The following is a 23,597-nucleotide window of genomic DNA, read 5'->3' as shown; positions in this document are numbered from 1 at the left end:
CTGGGCTCTCTACCCTGTTCCACTGGTCTATGTGTCTGTTTTTGCACCAGTACCATGCTGTCTTGGTGATCACAGCTTTGTAGTAAAGCTTGAAATCAGGCAATGTGATGCCCCCAGTTTTGTTTCTCTTTTTCAACATTTTCTTAGCAATTTGGGATCTCTTCTGATTCCATACAAATATTAGGATTGTTTTCTCCAGCTTTTTGAAAAATGCCAATGGAATTTTGATTGGAGTGGCATTAAAATTATAAATTGCTCTAGGCAGTTTAGACATTTTAACAATGTTTATTTTTCCGATCTATGAACATGGAATGGTCTTCCATCTTTTTGTGTCTTCTTCAATTTCTTTCTTGAGTGTTCTGTAGTTCCTTGAGTACAGATCCTTTACCTCTTTGGTTAGGTTTATTCCAGGTATCTTATTGTTCTTGGTGTTATAGTAAATGGCATTGATTCTCTAATTTCTCTTTCTATTTTTTATTGTTAGTGTATAAGAAAGCAACTGACTTCTGTACATTGATTTTGTATCCTGCCACATTACTGTATTGTTGTGTGAGGTCTAGTAGTTTGGGAGTGGAGTCTAGTAGTTTGGGAGTGGAGTATTTTGGGAGTGGAGATATAAAGTATCATGTCATCTGTGAAGAAAGAGAGTTAGAATTCTTCATTGTCAATTCAAATAGCTTTTATTTCTCTTTGTTGTCTGATTGCTGTTGCTAGGACTTCTAATACTATGTTGAACAAGAGTGGTGAGAGTGGGCATCCTTGTTGTGTTCCTGATCTCAATGGGAAGGCTGTCAGCTTTTTCCTATTGAGGATATTTGGGTGGGATTTTCATAGATAGATTTGATGAAGTTGAGGAATGTTTCCTCTATCCCTATACTTTGAAGTGTTTTAATCAAGAATGGATGCTGTATCTTGTCAAATGTTTTTTCTGCATCAATTGAGAGGACCATGTGGCTCTTCTCTCTTCTCTTATTTATTTGTTCTATCACATTGACTGATTTGTGAATGTTGAACCATCCTTGTAACCCAGGGATGAATCCCACCTGGTTATGGTGGATAATCTTTTTAATGTGCTGTTGGATCCTATTAGCTAGGATCTTGTTGAGAATCTTAGTATCCATATTCATCAGGGATATTGGTCTGAAATTCTCCTTTTTGGTGGGATCTTTTCCCAGCTTGAGGATCAAGGTAATGCTGGCTTCATAAAAAGAGTCTGGAAGTTTTCCTTCTGCTACAATTTTTTGAAACAGTTTCAGAAGAATAGGTGTTATTTCTTCTTTGAAAGTTTGGTAGAGTTCCTCAGGGAATCCATCAGGTCCTGGGCTCTGGTTTTTTGGGAGGTTTTTGATCACTGCTTCAATCTTTTTACTAGATATCAGTCTATTCAGGTTGTCAATTTCTTCCTGGTTCAGTTTTGGAAGTTTATACTTTTCCAGAAATGCATCCATTTCATCTAGGTTGCTTAACTTATTGGCATATAACTGCTGATAATAATTTCTGATGATTGTTCTATTTCCTTGGTGTTGTGATCTCTCCCTTTTCATAATTTTATTAATTTGGCCTTCTCTCTTTTCTTTTGGATTAGTTTGGGTAATGGTTTATCAATCTTATTGATTCTTTCAAAAAAACCAGCTTCTGGTTTCATTGATGCATTCTACTGTATCTCTAGTTTCTATCTCATTTATCTCTACTCTAATCTTGATTATTTCCCTTCTTGTGTGTGGAGTTAGCTTAATTTGTTTTTGATTCTCCAGTTCTTTAAGGTGTAAAGACAGCTGATATATTCTGGATTTTTCAATTTTTTTGAGAGAGGCTTGGATGGCTATGTGTTTCCCCCTTAGGACTGCCTTTGCTGTATCCCATAGGTTTTAGACTGAAACATCTTCCTTCTCACTGGTTTCCATGAATTGTTTAAGTTCTTTGATTTCCTGGTTGATCCAAGCATTCTTAATTAGCTTCCAGATATTTGAATGCCTTCTAAACTTTTCCTTGTGGTTGAGCTCCAGTTTCAAGCATTGTGATCTGAGAATATGCAGGGAATAATCTCAGTCTTTTGGTATCAGTTGAGTCCTGATTTGTGACCTAGTATGTGGTCCATTATGGAGAAGGTTCCATGTGCACTCGAGAAGAATGAGTATTCTGTTGTTTTAGGGTGGAATGTTCTGTATATATCCATGAGGTCCACCTGGTCCAAAGTATCATTCAATGTTCTTGTTTCTTTATTGATTTTCTGCTTGGATGATCTGTCTATTACTGAGAGTGGTGTGTTAAGATCTCCTACTATTAATGTATTCATATCAATATGACTCTATCTTGATTAACAGTTTTCTCATGTAATTGGCTGCTCCCATGGTGGGGGCATAAATATTTACAGTTGTTAGTTGTTTACATCATCCCTGGTGGCTTTCAGTTCTGCCCTAATCAAATCCATTTTGTCATCCATAGCTTTCTCCATCCTAGCTATTGCCTGGATAATTATTAGCCTGAATTCCCTTTCTAACATACTGTTTATGTCCATATCCAAAAGCTCTGATGGAGAGGGCCCAGTCTCTGAATTTTTCTTCTGTTGGACATTCCTCCTAGTTATTTTAGTGAGAGATGGCTGAACGGATATGTAGCTGAATATATCAACCATGGTGCAGGCAAGGTGCTCTCTGGAATGCTTCTGAGCAATCAGGAGTCCCCACCATAAAGAAAAAAGAAAAAAAAAAAAACAGAGAGAGAGAGAGAGAAAGAAAAAAAAAAGATAAAATAAAAAGACAGAAAAACAAAAAGACCAACAAAAGTAGATGACAAGAGAAAAATAAATAAATAAAAGACCCTGTCAAAATGAACTCCAAGTATAAGAACAAAAACAAATACACAGAAACACTGACAGAAGAAAAAGATGGAAGGGTGGTTATAAATTCTCAGTGTGGGCGAGAAGGTTATTTTGATTCTTCCTGGATGTATCTTGATATCTCTGTTAAAGCACTCAACTTTCCTGAGATAAAGGGGGATTAAAACTGGTTTGCATATAGGGGTAGCATTGATTGGGGAAAGGAAATTACCTTGAAGATTATCTCTCTATGAATATTTTAAAAATAAAATAAAATATAGAAAAGCAAAAGAAAAACACAGATATATGTATCAAAAAAGTTCAGGTTAAAAGGTTATTTTGGAATTTGATGTAGTGAATATCTCATTGTGATGGTAATAGGTTAAAAAGTTATATTTAAAAAAAAAAAAGAAAGAAAGAAAGAACCAGAATAGTGGGAACGAATTAAAAATAAAAGTTGTATCTATGAAGTAGTGGCGGTTTTCCTCTTGGGTTTTTTTTTGTTTGTTTGCTTGGTTGGTTGGTTTTTGCTTTTTTGTTTTTGTTTGTTTGTTTGTCTGGCTGGCTTTCTGGGGGGAGGGGCCTGCCACGTGGTTTTTCAGGGAGTCTTGCTAGAGTTGAGTCCTCCTATCCCCATCAAGGGGCTGGGCTCTGAGGAAACTGGTTTTTCAGGCTTTTGTTCTTTGGAGGTTTTTTGTTTGTTTGTTTGTTTGTTTTTTCTCCCCTTGGTGACTTTTGGCAGTTCTTTGGAGGTTTAGAGGAAAGCAAACTGTACCCAGACCACCATCTCAGTGAGAAGCCTCAGTCTGTTCACCTGTGGGTGCTCCAGAGCACCTAAATTCTCCCTCTGCCACTGACAGAGCACATCCCCAGTCATGGTCTCTGAGGCCACAGGAACTCCCACCTGTACCCAAAACCACAAGAAACACTAGCTGCGGCTGCCTGGGCAGGTCCAGACCACCAGAGTGGTCCCAACCAGAGAGAACACACAGAGATTTTCACGCTGGCCCAGGCTGGGAGTGTTCACAGTCCCCTGGTCCAGCTTGTGCCAGCTATCACCTGCATGGAACTCTCTCAGACCAGGGTCTGAGTCATGCAACTTGCAACCAGAGCACAAAAGGCTGTGGTTCAAGAGAGCACAGGCTGATATCCTGACCGGACTCCCTCATAGGCACCACCATCCAGCCACTCTTAGGCACACCAGTGGCTCAAGGACCAAGACCTGATTTCTTCGCTAGCTCTCTGGTTCCTGGCCAGCAGTGGCTGTCCTGGGTCCTTGGTCTTAAATCCCTGTCCCTAACTGCCCAATTCCACCAATTTCCCCTTAAGATCTTTTGCTCCTTTTGAGTGCTTTCAATGAGACTCCAAGTTAATGCTGGTCCCCAATCACAGGGCACTCTGGTACTGGGATACTACTTTCCAATGTTGCTTCTGGTGGCTCTCTCCCCCTTCCGTTTATCTTCTGATATCATTCTGATGTTCCCACTCCACTTTACCTGTCCACTGGTGTCTTCTGCCCCCATAGAGATCCAGAAGTGTATAATTCTAATCTCAGACTGATTTCATGGGTGATCAAGTTCTTTGGGGTGGTAATCATCTCACATTAGGGGACAGGTGAAACAGCACCTCCTACTTCTCCACAATCTTGTCTTCTTCTGTTTTGCCATTTTAACCCATGGAAATACTAGAAAAGTTTGGCAAGGGGAAATTACATAACTTTGTGGCTCTATGTAGTTAGTAGAGGACACTGAGAACAGTAAAGACTGAAATCCATCATGGTCTAAATGACATTCCAACACATGTGGTCCTTACAGCCAACTTCTCCAGGAAACAGTCCCTGGTTGCATTTTAATTCAATGGGGTACTAGTTTCAGCTGTTTCCCAGTGGAGTTCCCACAGCCAGAAGCAGCTAGACCAGGGATGCGGAGGGATCACATTAGATCAATCAGGAGGAAACCTCACACAGAAGTCTTAAGATTGGCAGCCATCCTGAGGACTTAGGTGGCTATCCTGTGCCCAAGACAGATAACTTCATATAAGAACATGAATAAAGAGAGGGCATCAAGTTTCTGGGTCTTATTACCATTCCAGCCAGGGTACTAACTTCCAGCCAAAAGGCAGACATTCTCCTCGCCACAGAGTAGCCATGGGCTAGAAGATTGCAGCCTGAGCAATTGACATGAAAGTGTTAATAAAACCATACTCCTCGAAAAACCCCTGAAATAATACTAAAGGAAGAGGAGAGAAAGTTCTCACCAATTTTGCACTGAAGCTCAGAGTCCAAATGTAAAGATTCACAGCCCCACATTGGGCACCAAATGATGAAGTTTTAGAACATAAGTGAGGTTCGGTGGGATGAGGTCTGAAGCCGATGACCAAGAAAGAATTCTTGAGACATCTTTGGTGCAAAATAGTGGTTTATTAATGCATGGGGACAGGACCCATGGGCAGAAAGAGCTGCTGCCCCAGAGTTGTGAGGGGTGGCAGGTTATGTACCATGGGGGTGGGGGAAGGAAAAGGGAGGTTTCAATAGAACTTTCATATGCTAAAAAGGACCTATAAGATACTAGAGGCCTTGGGGCCTTGCCATTGTCAAGGTCATTTTTCCCTCTAGCAAGGTATTAAGATATTTGGAAGATTCCTAAAGAATGTCATAATATGTCCCACCGAAGGATGGGGGTGGGGGAAGGTTGGAGGGTGTCAGCTTTTGCTTTGTCCTCAGCCAGCCTTCTGTTCCCTCATCAATATCATCACTATTTTTAATGTAGCCATTCTAGTATATATGCTATAATACTGAGGTCTTATTTTGCATTTCTCTAATGATTAATGTATCAAGTAATTTTTCATGTGATTATTGGCCCTTTGCATACCTTCTTTTGAGAAGTGTCTGCTCAAAACTTTTTGTCCATTTTTGTACTAGTTGTAAGATTTATTTAGATACTCTAAATATAAGTTCTTTATCTGAGAAATGTGCTGCAATATTTTTGCCCAGTTGATGGCTTATATTTCTGTCTGAAGAGTAATTTTTTCATTTTGATAAAATCCAGTTTATCAAATATCTTTCTTTTTGATTTGAGCTTGTGTGATCTGAATAATAAATCTGTGCGACCATAAGACTAGGAATGACTTTCCTTTAGAATATTCATAGCTTCAGTGTTCACATTTAGGTCCATGATACACTATGAGTTCATTCTTGTGCATGGTAGCAGTGACAGTCAATGTCCTTTTGTGTATGCCATCAAGTAAAAATCAAAGGCCACTCAGATATCAGTTGTTCCAATATAATTTGCTGAAGGGATTTTTCTTTTCCCATTGACTGGTCTTTGCGCCTTCATCATGAATCAACTAAATGAATGAATCAACATGTCTGTGGATCTGCTTCAAAGTTTTCAAGATACATTTGGAGAGGTAGGCAGAAATAAATCACAGAGGGCATGTATTCCACGCAAGGAGAGCCAACAAAGGATCTGAATCAGGGAAGGATGAGATCAGATGTCCATACCATCAAGGCCATGCTGACAGTCTGCCCCATGGAGAAGATTTCAATGAAAGGAGACTGGAGGCATCAGCCTGGCTCAGTGGCTACCTTTGATCAGATTCCCTGAATAGAAGTGGAACTTGGGGAGGAGTAGGCACAGAGCTGTCTTCCCTGAGTTATGTAAGTGTTCAGGCAGGATGATGTGTTGAAAGTGGGAAGAAGACTCATCAGCTGGAAGCCTCATTCCTTGGTCCCTTCACTGGTTATGAGGGAGAAAAGTCTTGGCTATTTATTCTAATGACAACACAGAAAAAGTTTCAGGTTTGTCTTTCAGGAACTATTACCAGAGACCAATTTTAGAGATTTCATAAGAATTACAGAAATAAGACCTTGAATTACACTTACACATACACACATGTGTCCTCATGGTACATGCTTTTGGTACATACAATGTAGGTGACATTGTACAGCAAGAGAACTCACAGAACCCAGTAGACACTTGGCACCAGCTCTGCATTCTACCCAGAAAATCCTTTCTTGACATGAGCAAGAGTGGGGCTCTTCCCACTTCTGCATGGAATATTTTGTAGTAGTTGCTTCATCTTCCATTTGAATTATTTCAACATGTGGTCAAAACTTCGAATTGGGCAATCAAAACTGGTATCTGGGGCTATCCCATATATCTGTTGTTTTCTTCACTGTGTTTCATATACAAGATATTGTACATTTGAAATGTTTAAGGATATATTGAATTCCACACAAAAACACAAAAGCAGTATGATGGCACAACCATAGGAAGGTAAAATGTATTAGACAAGGAACCTACCAGAGAAGGAGAACTGGTGTCTAGTAAAGGGGATATAAAAGTCAAAAAAGAGTGGGGAGCTACAGATAATCACATGGAGCCCCACAGCAGCCCTTTTCAGAGGATCAAACACCAAACATATAAAATCCTGGTGGTTAGGCACACACTTTGGGGTGTATTTTGTGAGGAACTGAATGCAATTCCTATACATAGAGGGATATTCTATGCCGTATTTGGGGGGCAGACAGATGTCTCCTAAATCAACAAAGTCCTGGGAACTCCCATTATCACAGGACATGATTCCAGAGGCTCATAGGGAGGTCCAGGATCTTCAAGTAATATATTTTAAGAGGGGCAATCATGAGAGAGAACTGTGAGAAGTGAAAACCACAGCATTACCTGTGGTCCAAAGGCAGGCTCCACATCTGACCAGCAAAGGAGGTCCTCTTCACAGGTGGGGACTCAGAACAAAGACTACAGGTGGAGTCAATGGAGGGTCATCCCTGCCTAGCTGCTGAGTGGGGACCAGGCTTCCTGAGCTTGGAGGTAAGGTGAAAAGGAGATACAAGAGGAAAAACCAGCATGGAAGTACTGGCCAGTATCTTATGTCATATCATGAAATGTGAGGGTGGAGAAAGGGCAGAGAGACTGAGAGATGTCAGACACCAAGGATGAAGTAAGCATGACCCTATGTCTAGAGACAGAGTGGGGTTGACAGTGGGTCTATCTACTGAAGGTTTGGGTCTGAGTGAGTAGACCACTGAAGAGAGGCAAGTCAAGAAGCCAAGGTCAAACTCATAGACACAGAAAACAGAAAAGGAGTTGCCAGAGTGTGGGGATGGTGGTTGGGGGCAGGGATATGAGGAATTACTGTTTGATCCACATGGAGTTTGATTTTGGGAAGATGAAAACTGTTTTGGAGTGGGTGGTGGTAACGTTTCCATGATAATGTCAATATGCTTGATGCTACTGACTATATAATTAATGGCTAAATAATAAGCTTTATAAAATATATATTCTACCACAATTTGAAAAAATAATCCCAAGATTACTTCATAAGAATTTCCAGAGGCAGAAACAGCGAGGAGATCTTTCTGCACCACCCTCAGGTACCAATATGGAGAATACACTAGGCGTGTCTATGCTAGGGAAAGCCTTTTACAACCTGTAGTTACCCAAATATCCATTAAGGCTGCACCTCCATTAGGCCTTCTTTAGCTTCCTGGCCCCACACAACCACCTGGCCACCATGCCCAGCAGCTTCCCACAGATCCACAGTGTGCTCAGGGTGACCACCAGCAGGAACAAGAAGACATCCAGCATGTACTGCTCATGTCACGGCTGCCGCAGGCCATGGGGCTTGAGGTTGGCTGCACCCCCTGTCTGGAGGATGTGGTCAATCCAGCCCACCAGCCTCTGGGCAGGGGTCAGTGGGTGGGAGTGCCTGATGATGCTGGCGGCCACGGCTGCTGACTTGTACCTGTTAGCAGAGCCAGAGGTGGGGGTGTTACTCGTGTGGTCTCAGAACTTAGAGACCTTGTATCACACACACACACACACACACACACACACACACACACACACTTTTATTCATATGCACAAAAGACTCAGTTTCAAGGAAAAGTGGTTGGCCTGGTCTTGTCACAGTCTAGCTGGGTCCCATTGAAAAGTTCTAACTGGTCTATCTATGCAAAGATCCATGCTTAGGTCTAAAAGTGTTAAATTATAAAAAGGTGACTAAGTTTTAAGGACAAGTCTCTACCTAAGGACACTTATGGTACAATAAAGGAAAAGGTATATAGGAATACATGTAATGTAACTAACATACACCCAAATCAAAGTAAATTACCTTGAGACTCTAACAAGATATTCAGTTCATCATGGTTACCACATCCTTATGCTGGATGGCAATTTACATAAGAGAATATGGGCCTTTTACTGACTCACTTAACAGAAATTCATCCCATCTTACGATTATGATTGAATGGGGTGGGAGAGGAGCACATTTAGGACTGCCACACAAAGGCTTCCTGCCTCTCTGAGGAGAGGATGTTGGAGATGAGTCTGACTGTCATGAAGTAGTTAGGTCTATGAAGAGAAGGGAAGGGTGTCCGAGGGAGCAACACTGACAAATGGTCTGAAGCAGGAAACACTGTGGCATATTGGAGGACAAGAATGTGACCTCCTGCTTAGTGTAATTCTACTATCAGTGGTCCCAAAATATAAGACCTCTAACAGACCCTATGTAAGTACGTCAGAGTCCTCACAAGACTTTAGATAGAAATTTTACTCAATATCTAATCTGAACTCCCTAGTCTTGCTCTTAGAGGAAAAAGGTCATCTGTTAGCATCATACACATATTATGCCATGTCTTGGAAGTTTCAGCTTTTATTGAAGAAAAAAAAAAAAGCTCTACTCAGTGGCATTTGTGTTGGATGTCTTCATTCAGTCTAGATGACCACAAGCCCAGAGAACTCCATACCTCTTGTCTTCAATTACTTCCTTTATCTTCAGAGCCAATGTCTCTGCCTTAACCTGCTTTAACTGGATAGAGACACCAAACTTTTTGGCTTCTACTCGGATCAGGTTTTCAGCCTGTTCTCCAAGGACAGGAATCCCTACCATGGGTACACCATGTTGGATGGCCTCCATTATGCTATTCAATCCACCATGGGTGACAAAGAGACGGATGCGTGGGTGAGCTGTTGCAAATCAGGAACAGAGCAGAATATTTCAGGGTGAAAATTTTCAGAACATCTTTGAAAGGATCAAAGGCAGAAAAAAATGCAAAGGGATCTTAAAGTATGTTGGAGAAAATGGATTTATTGAATTAGCTTAAGACACATTCAAGGGTGCATATTCCCCCAAGATAAAATATTCTGGTCTTATCTCCATACAGAGATTCTTCTAAATCAATCCTTCTAAGACTCAGAACCCAGAGACAGCTGCTGAAAACAATACTAAGCACAACATTTCCCTCCATATATCCAACCATCCCTCCAACCATCCTTATATTTCCACCCTGTCTCTCCCTTTGCTTCTCCTGTGTCTGTTTTCTCACTATTACTTTCTCCCCGTGCTACTCTCTCTTTTCTGATTTACTATCTCTCTCTCTCTCTGTCTCTATCTCTTGATCGCCAGGTTTCAAGCTCTCCCTTTCACTGCCCATTCACTTCCCTCTTATCTGAAGGCTAACACCTTTACTGACATCACAGCTCAAGTGGCATTCATCAAACTTACACTATATGTGGCTTCTCCTTAATTTCACAAAAATCCTCTAAAGTAGGCAATGATGGACCACCCATCTTGATATTTCTAGTTTCTGTGTGCTCATCCCTCTCTATTTTGAGAAAACTAAAACAAGTGCTAATAATGAAGAGTTTATCTCAAACACTGCCTCTCAATAGGGATGTGCATCAGAATCCTTTTGTGTTTCTTTGAAAGTCAGAATCCTTTTCCCTATACCGTGCCTTGTGAATAAATGTGCAGAACCCTCTATCTTAAGTTCCCAATATATTTGTGAGCCATAATCTTGATGATGAATGTTTGATATAGTCAGTGGTTGTGGCACTGAGGAGCTCCAAAAAGTGGCACATGGACAAAAGGGTGTGAGGAGCTGTTACCAGAGAATATTATGGGCAAAATAAGCAGCTAAGGCTGAAAGGTAACTCAGCTTGAAACTCAGATGTTTTGGCATACCCTTCAGACACTGTCACCAATACTTTGTGAAAGTATGAGTATACCTTTTGGGGAAAAGGAGAAGGAACCAATATGTGTGAGAGTATTTCTATAGTGACATGGGGCTTAATAGAGGTTTTAGAGTTGACGGAAAACAGCGGCAACATATCCTTTGATATGTGATCTCAGAATCCATAAACTGTCTTTGACTAAGTTGGGTAACCTTGTTGAAAGCCAAATATGGTATGGTCAAAACAGCCTGATGACAATATTACTTCTGGGTGCAGGTATGAAGACTGCAATAGAAAGGAAGAAGAAAACAGAGCAGTTTTAGCCATTTAGGAAGCAGAGCCTGATTTTCCAAGAACTCCAGCTGGCTGCTCCATTCCTGTCCTCTAAAGATTACCTTTAGGTACCTGATGCCCTTTCTCAGACTGGTGGGGTTGCGTAGTGGAAACTTGAAGATACATAAATGGAAAGAGTGAAGTAGACCTGAACAGTCCTTACCCAATAGGTCATTCTGAGGAAGCCAGTCCATGATTTTCACATTTGCTGCCAATTTGATGTCTTTGGGCCAATGAGAAGGATTACACTTCCATATCACCCCTTGAGACAGATGAGCAAAGGCACTGTTCATCTCCCTGAGAACTTCCTGGGACTGATAGATACTCACAATAGAGCCCAGGGCCACAAGGACAAAACCAGAGTCTCCAAATTTGGCAATGAAATTCTCAAATTCCTAGAGAGAGGTTAAAAAAGAAAGGAGGTAGACAAAGTTGTTCGTCAAAGCCAAGATGTTTTGAAATGAAAGTCAGCTATTTACTGAATACACCTTCCTGTCAGTGCCTAGAGCTCACTAGGTTCTCCTAGCTCCTGGACAGTGCGGTGCCTTCTGTACTCTGCTCATATCCATTGTGTCTGGGGGCCTTGAATTCATTTCTCTGAGATCTCAGGATACATTCTACCATATAAACACTTTCAGTAATCACAAATAAATATGAAGACAGCTGTAGGTGTCCAGCCACTGCCTTAATAGTCTAAGTTGCCCTTGAGGCACTCAAAGCATATTGTAGCACCAACATCTAGATCCAGACCTCGTGTGTATAACAGTGTTTTATAGCAAAGGAAAGTGGATTTGGAGGGAATCTCCTTCTTCATTGAAAACATGGTCCCCGTACCAGGGTCATTCTCATCCCTCATTCTAAGTGTGGGGAGATATGGTCATTTAGGAGTGTTCCAATGCCAGAGCAGAGGTGTTAGTGCCTGGGAGAGTGCCATTTGGTGTCCTGGTCCAGTAGGGGGTAGCATGCCTTCTGGAGGCTGAGGTAGATGCTGGGGAATGTCTCCACCGGTGTGTCTCTTTCACATGCTTATTAGCCATCTATTTGTCTGTCTTCTTTGTTGAGAGGTCTCGGAAGGTTCCCCCCCCCTTTTTTTTTTTTAATTATGGTTTTCTTTCTTTTTTTTTTTTTAAGATTTTATTTATTTATTTGACAGAGATCACAAGTAGGCAGAGAGAGAGGCAGAGGGGGAGGAGGATGCAGGCTCCCTACTGAGCAGAGATTCCCGATGTAAGGCGATGTAAGGCTCTTAAGGCTGGATTCTAAGACTCTGAGATCATGACCTGAGCCAAAGGCAGAGGCTTAACCCCCTGACCCACCCAGGTGCCCTTTTGGCTTTCTTATTGTTTAATTTTAAGAGTTCTTTGTATACTATGTGTATTTGTGTGTATAAAGTGTTTGCATATTTTGAATAGCACTTTTGAACAGATAGGTGTGTTCCAAATATTTGCTCTTGTTCTGTGGCTCCTCTTTTTATTGTCTTGACAGTGCCTACATAGAACAATTTTTTTTAAGATTTTTATCTCTTTATTTGAGAGAGAGAGAGAGAGACAAATGCAACCCAAGCGGAGTGGGGGTTGGGGGATGGTGCAGAGGGAGAAGCATGCTGCAGGGAACCTGATGCAGGAATCCATCCCAGGACCCTGGGATCCTGACCTGAGCCAAAGGAAGCTTAATTTACTGAGCGACCCAGATGCCCCCACAACAGAAAATTTCGACTTAGCACACTTAACAACTCTTTCTTTCATAGAACATAGCTTAGGTTTGCATTTAAAAAGTTTTCATCAACCCATAGTTCATCTAAATTTTCTCTGATATCATATTCTAAAATTTTTATACTTTTGCATTTTATATTTGGGCCTGTGGTCCTTTTTGAGCTAATTTTCTTGAAGAGTGTAGGGTCTGAATCCAATTTATTCTTTGTGTGTGCACATATCCATTTATTCAGCACCACTTTTTTGAAAGTCTACGTTTTCTCAGTACTATTGTCTTTACTCCTATGGGAAACATCAGTTCACTAAATCTGTATGCATCTCTTTTAGGGTTCTTTATTGTGTTACATTTATGACTAATCTAATCTTTTGTCAGTATCATACTGTGTTGATTACTGTAGCTTTATAGTAAGTTATGAGGTTGAAAATGTCATTCCTCCCACTTTGTTCTTCATTTTTCAAGATTGTGTTCGCTTTTCAGGATTTTTGCCTATCTATGCAAACTTTAGGATCATTTTATCAATATCTGCAAAATAATTTGCTGAGATTTTGATTGTGCTTGCACTGAATGCATAGGTCAATTTGGAGAGAAAAAATTCTTGACAATATTGTGTCTTCTTATCCATGGACATGGAATTTCTCTCCACTTATTTAGTCCTTTTATTTCCTTCATTAGAATTTTGTAGTTTTCCTCATATAAATCTTTACATATTTTGTGGATTTATTCCCAACATCACATTTTTGGTGGTGCTAATGGAAATGGTACAGTGTTTTTAATTTCACATTCCCCCATGCATTGCTAATATATAAGAAAAGTGTTGACTTTATACATTAAACTTCTCTCCTGTGACATTGCTATGATTGCTTTCTATTCCAGGAATTTTTATTTTTTATTTTTTGGCTTTTTCACATTTTCCAAAATGGACCCTCATGTCATCTGCAAACAAAATAGTTTTATTGCTTTCTTCCTAATCTATATGCCTTTTTTTCTGTGTTTTTTGTTTTTTTGTTTGTTTGTTTTGTCTCATTTCTTTTGTTAGGACATCCAGTATGAGGCTAAAAGGTGACAGTGAGATGATAGGTTGTATCTGATGATTGTCCTCTCATTGTCTATATAACATCCTTTGAAATAGAGAAGTTTTTAATCCTGATAAAGGCCAATTTTTCTATTTTTTCCTTTGTTACTCATCTTCTCAATGTTGCGTCTACAAATTTGTTGTGAAATAAATCCATGCAGATTTATCCCTTTCTTTTCTTCTAAATATTTTATGGCTTTTAACTCTTTAATTATGCCATCAATCTATTTTGAGTTATTTTTGGTATGTGGTATGAGGAGGGCTCAAAACACATTCTCTTTCATGTGAAAATCCAGGAGGCTCAGCACCATTTGCTAAAGAGACAATTCTCTCCTTCCTTGAATGGTTTTGACATCCTTGTCAAAAATGAATTGGTCACAGATGTATGAGTCATCCAACAGTGTTCTTTTTCATATTCTTTTGGTTATTCAAGGTCTCTTACATTTCCATATGAATTTGAAAATTGGCTTTTTCATTTCTATAAAAAGAAGAAGCCATTGAGCTGTTGATAAGGATTAGATCAAATCTGTACATCGCTTTGAGTAGTAATGTTCTCTTAACAAAATTAAGCGTCACCATCCATGGTCTGGAGAGGTCTTCCTATTTATTTAGGTCTTTCTGAATTTGCTTCAGCAAATCTGTAGTGTTCAGTGTACACGTCTTTCAACTCCTCAGTTTAATTGGATCCTGTTGTACATAGTTTTCTCAATTTCATTTACGAAGTATTCATAGTTGCTGTATGGAAACACAAATCATATTTGCATATTGATATTTTCCCATGCAACTGTGCTTGTTTGTTTATTAAAACTAGTAGTTTCTTTTTGGTATATGAATTTTTTGGTATTTTCTACTTAGAGAAATATGTCCTATGAAAATCAAACTATTTCTACATTGTCCATTCCAATTTGGATGTCTTTTCTTTCATTTTCTTGCCTACTTGCTTTGTCTAGGGCATATTTGAATAGCAGTGATGTAAGTAGACATCTTACACTACTGATCTTAAGAAGCACAATTGCAGTCTATCATAACGAGTATGTTTTTCACTGGTAGTGTTCCATATACTCTTTATCATGTTCAAGAATCATGTTTATATGCCTAGTTTTGTGAGTGTTTTTATCATGAAAGAGTGTTAGTTTTGTCAGATAACTTTTCTGCCTCTCTTGACGTGATGTTTTTTTCTCCCATTCATTCTGATAATGTGTTGTAGTACATTGGTTGATTTTATTATATTAAACCATTTATAAAATATCCTTTATCTCCTGTAAAAGTTATGACATAAGTCTATTTTGTATAGTATTAATTAGTTTACAACCACCCATAAATGATTCTTAAGAAGTTTCTGATTTAATCCCCTAAAAATTTAGTCCCTTAAGAATACAATTTTGTCATTCTTCAGAAACATAATTTCTTCTTCTGCATTGTTTGGTTGTCCCCAGCTCAAAGCTTTTACTCTATTATTCAATCTGGCTCTATTTGACTCCATCCAACACTACATCATAAGACCTATCATCCCAGGAAACCACTTAAAATCAGCTTTGCTATCTTTTGATAACTATAAGATTAATGTAAATCTATTATTTAAAATTGAAAAGAGCAGAGAATGACATCAGAATAAGAGGCTCCATGTTCTCATTCTCTAAAAGAAATGAAAGAAAGAAGGAAGGAAGGAAGAAAAGAAAGAGGTAAAGACAGACTGCACCCAGGCAAATGTGTAACCAGTCTCACCTAGGCCAGTAATTAAGTTATGAAAACACCCTCTCACCAGAATCCCTACCCCCAGCAGGTGAATATCCACATGAATAAGTATAAAGTTCAATTCCCAACTTAAACCATACAAATTTTCAACTCAAAATTGATTAAGGAGTAACTGACAGCCTACAGAACAGAAAATATCTGCAAACTGTTTTCCTGATAAGAGAGAAATCTCCAAAATCTCCATAAGAAAGAACTACAGCTCAATAGGAAAGAAGAAAGAAAGAGAAAGATAGTAAAAGAGAGAGAGAGAGAGAGAGAAAGAAAAAGAAAAAGAAAAGAAAGAATGATCTTATAATCCCATTAAAATTAGGCTAAGGGTGGGGCACCTGGGTGGCTCAGTGGGTTAAGCCTCTGCCTTTGGCTCAGGGCATGATCTCAGGGTCCTGGGATGGAGTCCCACATTGGGCTCTTTGCTCAGCAGGGAGCCAGCTTCCCTCTCTCTCTCTGCCTGCCTGCCTCTCTTCCTACTTGTGATCTCTCTCCCTCTCTTTGTCAAATAAAAAAGTAAAATATTAAAAAAAAAAAAGGCTAAGGACTGGAATAGACATTTATCCAAAGACAACATGTAAATGGCAAATAGATATATGAAAAAATACTCAGAAACACTAGTCATTAGGGAAATGCAAATCAATTCCACAATGAGATATTGATTCATATGTATTAGTATGGTTATTATTAAAAAACAGAAGAAAACTGTTGAGGATATGGGGAAATAGTGACTCTTATCTACCACTGTTGGGAATGAAAAACAGTAAAGGCACTATGAAAAACAACATGGAAATCTGCTCCCCCCCAAATTAAAAATAGAACCACCATATGATGGAGCAATCTGAGTTCTCTCTCTATACCTAAGGAAATGGATATATACATTTATATATGCATATATAAAATATACAATTATATATATAATATATATATAATGGAATATTTTAAAGAGAAGGAAATTTTGCAATATGGGAAAACATGGATGAAGCTTGAGGACATTATGCTAAGCGACCTAAGCCAGAAAGGCCATACTGCATGAATTAACTTATCTGAAGCATCTAAAATAGTCAGATTCATAGAATCAAAAGCAGAAGTTGGTTTCCAAGGTTAGAGGGGGAGCAATGAGGTAAAAGGCCAGCTATTATTCCATGGAGGAAAAGTTACAAGTAAATGAGATGATTAAGATCTAGAGATCTGATGCACAACATGGCACCTAAGTCAATAATTGTACTATTGTACTATTAAATATTGTACTATTAAAAATTTGGTAAGAAATTAAGTCTTGGGGCGCCTGGGTGGCTCAGTGGGTTGAGCCGCTGCCTTCGGCTCGGGTCATGATCTCAGGGTTCTGGGATCAAGTCCCGCATCGGGCTCTCTGCTCGGCAGGGAGCCTGCTTCCTCCTCTCTCTCTCTCTGCCTCTCTGCCTACTTGTGATCTCTCTCTGTCAAATAAATAAATAAAATCTTTAAAAAAAAAAAAAAAGAAAAGAAATTAAGTCTTATACTAAGTACTTTTACCACATAAAATAAAATTCAAAATAGAATACTATAGACTAGAAAAGTAAAATTAAATTAAATTTAAAAATAAATATGTAGCTCCGGCCTGGAGGAGCCGAGAGCCCAGGGCCCCACTCCTCAGTGCGCCCTCAGAGAACAGCGCCCAGTAACTCCCGTCTGCCCTACCTCTGGCTGTGCTCCGAGCTCACCGAGCCTGCGTCTGGTTCAAGTGCACACATCTTCTGAGCAAAGTGAGGACACTTTGTCTAATTCTGAGCGAAGGTGATTGCCAAGCACACACCTGTCATGATAGAGAAGCTGATGTTAGGTGCTCAAGTGAGAGATGGAGAATTTTCAGGATCTCAAACTATAAAACTGGCAATGTTGATGTTACCATTGATGAATTCAAACAACATTTGATAAGTGACCAGGCACAGTCCTAGGTGAGGGTGGAGAAAGGAACAAGACCTCTGCAGTAATTCATTTCAGTGAGAGACATAAATAAGCAGATGTCCGGACTGCAAGCCTGCACTGTGCTGAGAGAGAGATGACTTGAGTGGCCAGCATTTTTTTTTTTTTAATCTCCACAACAATGTCTATGAACAATTCCAAACAGCCAGTATCTCCTGCAGCTGGGCTCCTTTCCAATACAACTTGCCAGACGGACAACCGGTTTTCGGTATTTTTTTCAATCATCTTCATGACAGTGGGAATTTTATCAAACAGCCTTGCCATTGCTATTCTCATGAAGGCCTATCAAAGATTTAGACAGAAGTCCAAGGCATCATTTCTACTTTTGGCCAGTGCCCTGGTAATCACAGACTTCTTTGGCCACCTCATCAATGGAGCTATAGCAGTCTTTGTGTACGCTTCTGATAAAGACTGGATCCGCTTTGACCAGTCGAACATCCTTTGCAGTATTTTTGGTATCTGCATGGTATTCTCTGGTCTATGTCTGCTTTTTCTAGGCAGTGTGATGGCCATTGAGCGATGTATTGGAGTCACCAAGCCAATATTTCATTCAACGAAAATCACATCCAAACATGTGAAAATGATGTTGAGTGGAGTGTGCTTGTTTGCTGTTTTCATAGCTTTGCTACCCATCCTTGGGCATCGAAACTATAAAATTCAAGCTTCGAGGACCTGGTGTTTCTACAAAACAGAGCACATCAAAGACTGGGAAGATAGGTTTTACCTTCTACTCTTTTCTTTTCTGGGGCTCTTAGCCCTTGGCATTTCATTCTTGTGCAATGCCATCACAGGAATTACACTTTTAAGAGTTAAATTTAAAAGTCAGCAGCACAGACAAGGCAGGTCTCATCATTTTGAAATGGTCATCCAGCTCCTGGCTATTATGTGTGTCTCCTGCATTTGCTGGAGTCCATTTCTGGTAAGAGCCTAACATTTTGACAATTTCTGCTTTCTTTTGTTTTTCCCTGTTGAATATGAGGTTTGTTGTTTTTCTCAAAGTTGTGGTCTTGAGGCAGCACTGTTCAGTCTTTTAAATGCTGGAGTTTACTCCTACTCAAAACTTACTTTAACACCCAGCTCTGGCTCAGGATTAAGCTATTTATGGTACACATGGTTATTTTCCTACAAGTCCTGAGTTGAAAGAAATGTCTTGCTAAACAGTTCTAACTATAGTGTAACCTGCTTGCAGAAGCAGATAAAGTAATTTTAACAGAGCAACATAGTTTTAATATACTTAATAGGATTAGTGTCAAAATGTGAAAAAAACCGATCAACTATAATACAGTATTGTAATGGACTCAACGTAAGTCTTAGTAGAAAGTCACACAGACTTTTAATTTATCTAAAAGGCATATTAGCTCCTGGGTTCTTCTAAACACACAGGACTAGGTCTTGGCTTACAAAGGGAGGTGATGAGTTGAGATAGTTGGATAGTTGAGGTGATCTCTATGGATAGGTTAGGTGAAGAAATCACTAGTTCACCAACCCAAGAACAATGCTCATAGTTCAGGGAGAGGTGTGATTGGTAGGAAAACCAGGGATCATTCCATTCCTTTAAGAAAAAAAAATTTTAAATGTAGCCAGTAGCTATGTTTGATTTTTATTTGGAAATGAAAACTGAGGTTAAGGAATTAACAACAAACATCAGTCATTTATAGTATCTTCCAGATAGAAGAAAAAAATACTTATGATTTTTAAGTATGGCCATAACTCCCTTCATCATTTTACTTTATGATGGAAAGAGTAACAACATGCCATGAATTAGAAAAAAATCCTCCGTACACAGCTAGTGATGGCCGTAAAGATGATTTTCATTCCTTTTTCGGTACTGGTGAACAAATGGGCTAGAGATAGTAATACAGGGGAGCCACAGGTAGGGGAGATGAAGGTAGATGGAATGCATCCCTTACCTGGTCCTATAAAGGTGCTTGTTACTGATGCAGTTTTCCTAACCCCTAGCAGGCCCATGTCTAAACATTGTTGCCAGTGGAGTTTTAATAAACAATCTTGATGATCCTGATGCACAAGAAAGTTTGTGAGACCTGCTGTTGCAGACAGATCCCCTGACAGCTGATTTTATTTTACAAAGGATTTCTACTTTTTGACGATTTCTTTATTTATATTATGTCCTCACAGTCTCAGTTTAGCTTTCTTGAATTATCTTGAATTGGTCCTCGGAGCCCAAGCCCAGGGAGGCTAGGTTGGGTCTGTCAGTGGTAAGTCAACCTTTTGAGACCTGCCTGTTATCATTTTAGTAGGCCTGAGGTGAAACCAAGCCAGGATTTGATCTGTGCTCATAGTCTAGTTATTTGAACCTGAAGCAGTTCTGTTAATACTTGGAATCACTTCAGCGTTCATTCTTGAAGTTTAATTTATGCCACTTGACAAAGGGGATTCCCTTCAAAGAAGACTCCTTTTTCCCCCTTAAACTTCAAAATAGAGCAGCTTTTCCAAAATCAGAAGTGAGTGTGAGTAGCACTGAAATTAATTGAGGGTTGGAAAGAGAATATGAGGAAGGTGAGAAAAGAGGTACCTGAAAATAGTTAAAGAAACATTTTAAATGAAGTCGTAGCTCTGGAGACAACCTGTAAACAATGGGATACGGTGTGCAAGGAGAGACAGGTGGTCAGGGCAACCAAGGTGATCATTGGTGCTTTCGTTTCTGTTTGTTCTCAGTCACCTTTAAAATTCTGCTTAGTTATGGCTTTTGACTGAGAGAGAGGGGTGACAGATAGGTTGACTGCTGTGAGACTGTGGAAGGTAGCAAGATTTCATGCTCATCATGGATATTTTGAATTTATGTTTTTCTCTAATTTCTCTTCCTGAATTTTTGGTTTCCTTCACTGTTGAAAATAGATATGACAATTTAGTTCCTATTTTGAACATATTTCTACTGGGAGCACAGTTTTATTTTTGTGCAACATTTTCCAGGTCTATGTTCTGTTTATGAATTATCAACACACCTATGACACCAATGGATCAATATTTCTAAAATGCCTCTTAGCGTAAGAATTATTTCTCTGTTAGATGCATAATGGATATGCCACCAACACTTGCTGATGGATTGATATTTTATTTGAAGTATTCTTTGTATTCTTGGTTTCTCTTGTGAAGACTTAGGTCTTTAAAGCAAATTCTGACTAAAAGATTTATAACTTCTGTGGTCTGGACACACGTGCCTTTGTCATTAGGGTAAGGCCACCAGTCAGCTCCGAATGGAACCCTAGTTAAAAAAAAAAAACTCAGGTTTGGGAATGCCAAATAACACCCAGTGCTAGCATCTCATTTGAAACATTTCTCCATTTTTTCCTTAAATGCTTAGGAAAAATTGCATGGGTGTTAATGACTGAGCCATCACTCTCTACCTTATATTTTTAAAAACTAAGAAGTTTTAAAAATATCTCTGAAATCAAGCTTCTGGATTCCCATAGTTGTCCTGTAATATTGATAGCTTTCCCCCACTTTACATCATGTGCCCTCTTTCTTTGACTGATGAATATAAATTGTTGGATTTATAATCTGGTTGAACATTTGTGCCCAATTTTTGACCTGTTTTCACTGTCAGTTTCAAGCCTCAAACTGGAATAAAGTTACAGGTGCACACACGAAATGGAGCAGACAAATAATGCAGATGACAGTGGTTGTGCTTCTTAAGATTCATTGTGTTGAAACTTGGCAATAGAGGCATAATTTCTAAAACTACTTAAATTTGTAACCGATGACAAAGGGAATGCTTTATTAGTTTCAATGATCTAGTTCAACCAATACACAGGTGAGATGATCATGTTGTTTGAGTTTTCTCTTCCTCTATTTAGTAGACTTTATTTTTTCTTGAGTAGTTTTAGGTTTACAGAGAAATGAGTGACAAGCACAGATTTTACATTTACATTCTCTCATGTTCCCCCGACCTCTTTGTTACCCTTCCTTATTAGTAAGTCCTGCTTTGGTGTGGTACATTTATCACAATTCATGCCCCATTCTTACTGACTGAAGTCTGTAGTGTTTTTCCATAATGTTGTACATTGTGTGAGCTTGGATAAATGAATATGGACATGTGTCCATCATTGGAGTATCATACAGAATAATTTCATTGCCCTAAAAATCCCCTGTGGTGTTTTAAAAAAATTTTTTAAATATAATGTGTTACTTTTCCAAAGGAGGAAATCTGTGTTTTCAGGAATTAAGATTTAGAAATGTAGTACAAATGTAATATTAATTTAAACTATAGCTCAATAAAATTTAAACTTTTACAAAAAAAAATAAATAAAAAAAAAATAAATATGTATATCCTCATTGCTTTACCTATCTAATCATACTTCACTTCCTGTTCCCTCTGCCAGAGGAGCTACCGATTCTGTCTGCACTGAAAAATTCTGCATGAAGTCCATATTGAGAGCTAAGGTTTTACTTACTTGTGATACTGGTTTAACAGATCTCGCCATTAAGCCTCCAACATACACAGTGTTGGGAAGTAGAGGCCGAGCAAACTCAAGGGCAAAGTCAGAGTTAACAAACCACAGCTCTGCTTTCCTTAGAAGATGAGACAAAACAGGCCTAGAACCTTCTGGGAAATGTTCCTTGATGGTGTTGTCATATGTAGAGTGGAGTTGCCATTGCTTCAGGAAGAAATCAAAGAGCATCAGAAAATTCTTCACCCTGCCCCAGAAGTCCATGTGGTCAGTTAGCAAGGAACGGAATACTGGAATATAAGACACAGAGATTGGTAGCCCATGGTCCATACTGCCAAACTGGGTGGGAAGAATTGCCACAAATGGCTTCCCAAGCTTCTCAGCAACCAGGAAAGAACAGAAGTCAAATGCTTCGATGAATATCAGGTCAAAGTTCTCATTTTTTAAGAAATCCATGATATCTCCTCTCCTTAGCAAGTCACTGCATCGAATCCCCAGTTGTTCCATTAACTTTACAACGTTCTCAAATGCTTCTCTGTTTAAAACAAAAGTAATGAGAAATATTCACTGAAGGTGTTAACTTCATGATACTTAGGAGAATCTTTGGCTCAAAGAAAATATCCCAGGTAAGTAAGACCATACTTGGCAGGTGCCCACCTATGTTACCAGTGTTCAACAAATACTCTGCTCTGGATGTTTCTGCTTCCTAAAATGTTTTCATTTCCTCCCCTACTCTTTCTCTGGCCAATCCGTATGAATGCACTAGCAAAGCTAATTTAGCTCTTCCTGCCTTGAAAGCATCCTTTGACACTAGTAGATCTCAGAGTCTCATGTCCAGTTGGTACATTCTGTGATGTTCTGTTTAACTTTCATTTGTATACTGAACTTTTCTAAGTGACTGTCCTGTTTACTAACCAAACTGTGGAAGTAACTTCATAACATCAATATTCACGATGTAGCTCTTTTATTTGAAATTAAATATATCCTGAATTTGACAGATTGCCTCACACAAGGAACTTCCTGATGGTAATATTGGAATTCAACTTCTAAGCTGAATGTTAGATTTATATCTTCCTACCTGAAAATATTAATATTTAAAACAAACAAAAATAAAAGCCTACTTGAAGTTAACTACTACCTTTCCACCTCATGCCAGCTGGAGTATTCACAAAATTTCATGCTAAAATTTTACCAATTTTGAAGACTCTTTCCTATGGCACTACTCCAAGATCTATTCTCTCAATGTTTTCCCATCGGTGCCTTCAAAGGAAATGATCCTTTTTATACAGCACATGGCAACAGATGAGAATATTCCTGACCTGAGGTTACAGGTGCAGGTGCTTTGGAGACCCATAGGCCTCTTACATGAATGAAGGACTGAGAGAATCAATGGCCCAGCAAACCTATAACCTGTACAATATCCCACCACATCCGCCCAATGAAAGAAGACCCACAGGTGAGAGCTCATTAACAATATGAAGATGCCCACACATGCTATAGAATCAACTAAAAGTGACAACACACGATTTGCTGAAATTATCCTCTATTATATTTTAAAAGATTTTCATAAA

The 23,597-nt window shown here is 39.2% G+C and overlaps 2 protein-coding genes across 2 annotated transcripts in view; one reads left to right on the top strand and one right to left on the bottom strand.

Moving 5' to 3' along the window:
* Nucleotides 1-8,304: 8,304 nt before the first annotated feature.
* Nucleotides 8,305-23,597, bottom strand: part of LOC116585652 (UDP-glucuronosyltransferase 3A2-like) — a 33,418-nt gene continuing 18,125 nt past the window's right edge. The window contains 4 exon segments of the mRNA XM_032334971.1: nucleotides 8,305-8,581; nucleotides 9,585-9,804; nucleotides 11,288-11,519; nucleotides 22,030-22,561. Of these exon segments, the coding sequence (XP_032190862.1) occupies nucleotides 8,305-8,581; nucleotides 9,585-9,804; nucleotides 11,288-11,519; nucleotides 22,030-22,561 (1,261 nt within the window).
* LOC116585715 (prostaglandin F2-alpha receptor-like) lies at nucleotides 17,659-18,548 on the top strand. The gene has a single exon (XM_032334991.1). The coding sequence runs from the start codon at nucleotides 17,739-17,741 to the stop codon at nucleotides 18,546-18,548; it is 810 nt and encodes a 269-aa protein (XP_032190882.1). The 5' UTR covers nucleotides 17,659-17,738.

This window comes from Mustela erminea, chromosome 3, assembly GCF_009829155.1.
Source record: "Mustela erminea isolate mMusErm1 chromosome 3, mMusErm1.Pri, whole genome shotgun sequence".
NCBI classification, from domain to species: Eukaryota; Metazoa; Chordata; class Mammalia; order Carnivora; family Mustelidae; genus Mustela; species Mustela erminea.
This window is presented reverse-complemented; position numbering and strand designations above follow the sequence as displayed.

Excerpts from the sequence above, each read along its gene's own strand:
- LOC116585715 (XM_032334991.1), top strand. The coding sequence starts at position 17,739 with ATGTCTATGAACAATTCCAAACAGCCAGTATCTCCTGCAGCTGGGCTC.